The sequence below is a fragment of the Oreochromis aureus genome, linkage group 3 (assembly GCF_013358895.1).
Source record: "Oreochromis aureus strain Israel breed Guangdong linkage group 3, ZZ_aureus, whole genome shotgun sequence".
NCBI classification, from domain to species: Eukaryota; Metazoa; Chordata; class Actinopteri; order Cichliformes; family Cichlidae; genus Oreochromis; species Oreochromis aureus.
Window position 1 is genome coordinate 110284788 of NC_052944.1, and position 6798 is coordinate 110291585.

The 6798-nt window shown below is 41.9% G+C and overlaps 1 protein-coding gene across 1 annotated transcript; it reads left to right on the forward strand.

Moving 5' to 3' along the window:
* Positions 1 to 3157: 3157 nt before the first annotated feature.
* On the forward strand, positions 3158 to 4675 carry LOC120438786 (protein NLRC3-like; the record flags this gene model as incomplete). The annotated part of the gene is made up of 1 exon (XM_039609217.1): positions 3158 to 4675. A coding segment is annotated over one exon (1518 nt), but the record flags the coding sequence as incomplete, so codon positions are not given.
* Between the last annotated feature and the right edge of the window lie 2123 nt (positions 4676 to 6798).

Below are 6798 nucleotides of genomic sequence, written 5' to 3' on the forward strand. Positions count from 1 at the left end.
AACACTTCCTACGTTGGAATAGACATCAGCGTGAACTATTGCATATCCCCCATTACCTGCCCGAAACCCGAAGTGACAAAATTTTCACGGAAAATATAGTTGTTGTTTTTTTGTTTTTTAACTTCAGGGCTTTATAAGCCTATGCTTTTTTTTTTTTTTAAAGTCATCTTTGACTGTATGCTTTTCCTCAAACTGCACTGTCCACTGCTGTAACAAGGCAAATTTCCCATGCGTGGGACTAATAAAGATTATTTTATCTTATCTTATCTTATCTTATCAAAATAGTTATTTTTGATGCACAAGCTGTTTTTTTGCACATTTGCATTATAATATTTACTTTCGGTTTTCCTGTAGTACATAAAAATTGGTGTATCTCAAAAATAAAACTTTGAAGACACTCAAAATAAATTTCCTGTGGTTGGAAATTATTTTCTGCAACTTTTTTGTATTTACAGTGTTAAAGTGAATTGGTAAATGTTGTCAATTTTATGCTTACCATCTCTACATTGTTTCAAACTGTGTGATCAAAGACATTCCTTTGTTCCCCTCCTCAACCTGTCGATGGTTTTGGGGGAGTGTTTTATCACAAGCACATCCCATGTGAAGGTTCTATTTGTTGTTTGGTAAACTTCCTGCCCTTGGCCTCATCTGTGTTGTGCATGGTGAACCAATACAGGAATTGAGCCATATATTGGGTGTGGGGGATTTTAAATGGTAATTGGTAAATGGCCTGTATTTGTATAGCGCTTTTACTAGTCCCGCCTAGGGACCCCAAAGCGCTTTACATACCCAGTCATCCACCCATTCACACACACATTCACACACTGGTGGAGGCAAGCTACAGTTGTAGCCACAGCTGCCCTGGGACAGACTGGTTTCAATTTATGACCAAGGATGTTGTTAAAAACAGTGGTGATCAGGAAGTCACGCACACAGAGAGACACACACTCACTCATGTACACACACACACACACACACATTCTCGCACATGCATACACGTGCTCACACGCGCACACACATACACACACACAGTGCCTTGTCTTTTGCAACCATTGGGGGGTTTGTGATGGGGAGGTGCTTGTGTGTATTGTAACTGTTTTTAAATAAAAAGGTGGCAAGCAGAGGCCGGGGTCATTGTGGGGTAGGATTCAGAATGCTTTTCTGAGACACCGACCGGGGCCTCCTTTGCACAAGTAAAATCAATCGATCGCTCTTGCCTTCTTTTTTGGCCTTCATGGGAATAAGTCTCTGAGTCAGCGAGGTCTGAATTTAGACCCGACATACAGTTTTGAGGGACAAACCTCTTAAATTTCAAATTTCTCTAACAAGAAATATATGTAAAAAAAACCAAACAAAACAAAAACAATTTTCAATTTTTTTTTAGTTTATTGCACTTTTTTGCAATTTATGTAGTTACTAGGACTTAATGTATACTGTTATGGCCCATCTAGGCGCGGCCAGACCACAACATAAAGGGTGATCCACCCGCGTCCAACCCCAAGCAGCAGGTCACACAATGAATACCTTGTGACAGTGGTTTATTTACAATGAGTGAATTTAAACAAAGGAAAGGAGCAAATTATAACTTCGGGGTAAACCCAAGGCCAAAACAACAAACAAAAGGTAGCCTATCTCAGGAGTAAATACAACTTACCTAGTCAAAAGAAGTAAGCCAAACGACAATTACTTTCCTCCCTACCTAATAAAAACAGGAGAAAACTTAATCAAACAAAAAGGCGGTCCACCCCTACATTCTCCTACATTAAACCAACATAGTGAAACAGTGAACACATGGTCTGCCAGTTGGGTTTGGCCGAGGATGAATGACCTGGCAGTCCCTGGCGGTGTCTTCTTATGCGCTGCCTCCCGGTCGTTAGCCAATCGGTACGATCCATCCACCCTGGATGCACAGATTTACATATTACAATTACGACAACAGTCGTAACAATACACATTATTAAAATTTGGGCTAAAACAGTGTTATTGATTTATAGCAACTTGAAATGCTCCCAAAATCCATCCATCGATCTTCTTCCGCTTTATCCGGGGCTGGGTCGCGGGGGCAGCAACCTAAGCAGAGAAGCCCGGACCTCCCTCTCCCCAGCCACCTCCTCCAGCTTATCCAGGGGAACACCAAGGTGTTCCCTGGACAGCAAAGAGATAAAATCTCTCCAGCTTGTCCTGGGTCTGCCCCGGGGCCTGCTCCCGGTGGGACATGCCCCGAACACCTCACTCAGGCGGCGTCCAGGAGGCATCCTTGTCAGATGCCCGAACCACCTCAACTGGCTCCTTTCGATGTAGATGAGCAGCTACTCTGAGCCCCTCCCGGATGGCTGAACTTCTCACCCTATCTCTAAGGGAGAGGCCAGCCACACTTCGGAGGAAGCTCATTTCCCCCGTTTGTAGTTGCGATCTCATTCTTTCGGTCACTACCAACAGCTCGTGGCCATAGGTGATGGTAGGGACGTAGATCGCCCGACAAATTGAGACCTTTTCTTTTACACTCAGCTCCCTCTTCACCACAACGGACCGGTGTGGTCCCTCACCCAGGGCCAATTTGCCATCGGAGACCCTACCAGGGAGCAAAAGCCCCCAGACAACATAGCCCCTGGGAGCCCTTGGACACACAAAACACTCCACCACGATAAGGTAGCATTTCATGGAGAGGCACTCCCAAAATGGCATGTAAAAATGTAAAGATAAGCTCTGGAGGACTTGGTTCTATCGTTGGTCTTAATGGGTTAAGAGATGGACCAACAGTTAGTAAGTTTTTAAAGTGGAAAAAAATTGTCATGAACATTTGTAAAACATGAACTGATTGTTGATGTGTTTTTTTGTTTTTCTTTTTGTATTTGTATTTATTTTTAACTCAGAACTTCCAGCTGAAGTTTGTCATCGTAACCTTAAATCCACCCTAAAGAAGAAGTTCCAGTGTGTGTTTGAGGGGATCGCTAAAGCAGGAAACCCAACCCTTCTGAATCAGATCTACACAGAGCTCTACATCACAGAGGGAGGGACTGCAGAGTTCAATGGTGAACATGAGGTCAGACAGATTGAAACAGCATCCAGGAAACCAGACAGACCAGAAACAACAATCAGACAAGAAGACATCTTTAAAGCCTTACCTGGAAGAGATGAACCAATCAGAACAGTGCTGACAAAGGGAGTGGCTGGCATTGGGAAAACAGTCTTAACACAGAAGTACAGCCTGGACTGGGCTGAAGACAAAGCCAACCAGGACATCCAGTTCATATTTCCATTCACTTTCAGAGAGCTGAATGTGCTGAAAGAGGAAAAGTTCAGCTTGGTTAAACTTGTTCATAACCTCTTTACTGAAACCAAAGAAGCAGACATCTGGAACTTTGAAGACTTCCAGGTTGTGTTCATCTTTGATGGTCTGGATGAGTGTCGACTTCCTCTAGACTTCCATAAAACTACAATCCTAACTGACCCTAGAAAGTCCACCTCACTGGATGTGCTGCTGATAAATCTCATCAGGGGGAAACTGCTTCCCTCTGCTCGTCTCTGGATAACCACACGACCTGCAGCAGCCAATCAGATCCCTCCAAAGTATGTTTCCATTGTGACAGAGGTCAGAGGGTTCACTGACCCACAGAAGGAGGAGTACTTCAGGAAGAGATTCAGCGATGAGGAGCAGGCCAGCAGGGTCATCTCCCACATCAAGACATCACGAAGCCTCCACATCATGTGCCACATCCCAGTCTTCTGCTGGATCACTGCTACAGTTCTGGAGGATGTGCTGAAAACCAGAGATGAGGGACAGGTGCCCAAGACCCTGACTGAGATGTACATCCACTTCCTGGTGGTTCAGGCCAAAGTGAAGAAGGTCAAGTATGATGGAGGAGCTGAGACAGATCCACACTGGAGTCCAGAGAGCAGGAAGATGATGGAGTCTCTGGGAAAACTGGCTTTTGATCAGCTGCAGAAAGGAAACCTGATCTTCTATGAATCAGACCTGACAAAGTGTGGCATCGATATCAGAGCAGCCTCAGTGTACTCAGGAGTGTTCACACAGATCTTTAAAGAGGAGAGAGGACTGTACCAGGACAAGGTGTTCTGCTTCATCCATCTGAGTGTTCAGGAGTTTCTGGCTGCTCTTCATGTCCATCTGACCTTCATCAACTCTCGACTCAATCTACTGGAAGAGGAAAAAACAACGTCACTCTGGTCTAAATTAATAAGCAAACCAAAACTCCAATCTCTCCACCGGAGTGGTGTGGACAAGGCCTTACAGAGTCCAAATGGACACCTGGACTTGTTCCTCCGCTTCCTCCTGGGTCTTTCACTGCAGACCAACCAGAGTCTCCTACAAGGTCTGCTGACACAAACAGAAAGTAGCTCACAGACTAATCAGGAAACAGTCCAGTACATCAAGAAGCTCAGTGAGAATCTGTCTGCAGAGAAAAGCATCAATCTGTTCCACTGTCTGAATGAACTGAATGATCGTTCTCTAGTGGAGGAGATCCAACAGTCCCTGAGATCAGGAAGTCTCTCCACAGATAAACTGTCTCCTGCTCAGTGGTCAGCTCTGGTCTTCATCTTACTGTCATCAGAAAAAGATCTGGATGTGTTTGACCTGCAGAAATACTCTGCTTCAGAGGAGGCTCTTCTAAAGCTGCTGCCAGTTGTCAAAGCCTCCAAAAAAGCTCTGTGAGTAAATATGCCATCAGCCTTTATTTTAAAATTGTTTATTTTCCTCAACAAAAGTGGTTGTTTCTTTTTTTAGTTGTTAATTTTTTTGTGTTTGGCATTTGGTTGTTTTAGAAAAGGGGGGCTTTTTGTGTAGTGTAGTTTATGTAGTTTTTTGGTGTATGGCAAAAGAAATTAGGGTTCTAGTGAATGTCACAGTTCCTGCCAAAAAACTACCAAAGACAGATTAAAAAAGGAGTGAAACACCTGTGTTCGCCTTTACCAGCTATTTTTTGGAGTGGCACAAATAACAGAGGTCTGGAAAAAGAAAGCTGCATGGGATATTTTAGGTATTTAGGCTTGTTTTTTTAGGATGCTGAATCTAAAAACGATCTCCATTTCCCTTCATCAAGTACAGTTCTTTTTGAAAAGACAAGAAGTTTACATAAAAAAAAAAAATTAAAAATTTATTTAAAAATATCTATGGATACTTTTTCTGAGATTCCTTACCTTTTGTTGTGAACAAAATAAACCTGTCGGGACATGATCATCTGAGCTCCTTACACTGCTTAACGAACCACTAATTACTCGCAATTTCGATTTCTCTTTTCTCTCCTCTTAGAAATATTAAATTGATGTAAGAAATCATTCTTGCACATGCTTTTCTTTATTCAAGTAAAGCATAACAGATTTCAGTGAAATTGTACACTTAATTCAACTAAAAACTTGAGTTTTGCAAGAAAACTTGACGAGATGGAATTAAATTTCAGTCAGTGAGTAAAAATCTATAAGCTCTTAAAAACCCTATGCAGGTTTTTTTTATTGCAGACCTTTTTAAATTGTTTGCCATCTTCTTGTGATACCTGATTGTTCTGCAATTTTAGTAAATAAATAAATAATAAATAAAATTTCATTTATATAGCACCTTTCTAGACAGAATCACAAAGTGCTGCACATAAGATAACAAATAATAAAAGTGTAAAATAGACAATATAAAACAGGCAGAAATTTAACCAAAAACAGTTTTAAAAAGGTAAGTTTTGAGTTGTTTTTTAAAAACAACTACCGAGTCCACAGTCCTTAATGTATGAGGGAGAGAGTTCCACAGTCTCGGGGCCACAGTGGCAAAAGCTTTATCACCCTTAGTTCTCAGTTTAGTCTGTTTTATAGCAAGTAAGCCCTGATTAGATGACCTCAGGGACCTGCTAGGGACATGGGGTTGTAGCAGATCGGAGATGTAGGGAGGTGCCAGTCGATGCAAGGCTCTAAATGTGAAGACCAGGATCTTAAAATATACTCTAAATTCAATAGGAAGCCTGTGTAGCTGAAATAGCAATGGTGTCACGCGTGTCTTTCACTATCTGGGATACAAATCTGTCAGGAGCGCATACGAGGACTTCAGTTTTCCCCTCGTTGAGTTGGAGGAAATTTGCAGCCATCCAACGTTTGATGGAATCTAAGCAGTCATTTAAAAGCTGGAGCTTAGATAAATCCTGGGGCTTAAAAGAGATGCACAACTGAATATCATCAGCATAAAAGTGATAAGAAATGTCCTCAAAAGAGCCCATTATATGCTGGAGGGGGGGGGGGAGATATAGTAAAAACATTAAAGGTCAGCTCACTGCTTAGTGATACTTCAGCCCTGATAAGTATGCCCAGTAATAAGGCTCCAGGTCCAGACGGCTTTCCTGCAGAATTCTACAAAGAATTCTGGACAATTTTGGCACCAGTATTCCACGGAATGTTGCAGGAAATCAAGGAAAATGGCAGACTACCACCAAATATGAATTCTGCAAACATTAATCTCCTGCTAAAACCAGGCAAAGACCCTTTATTTCCCTCAAGCTATCGTCCAATATCCCTTATAAATGTAGACCTCAAAATAATCTGCAAAGCCCTCTCAAAAAGATTAGAGAAAATAACCCCCCTCTTAATTCATCCTGACCAAACTGGTTTCATAAAAGGTAGGCACTCATCAACAAATACACGTAGATTACTTAATTTAATAGACTACTCATACAGTAAAAACCTTGAAACCACAATATTATCTCTAGATGCAGAAAAAGCGTTTGACAGAGTTAACTGGAAATTTTTATTTGCAACTTTACACAAACTTGGTTTTGGAAACTCTTTCATAAACTGGCTAAG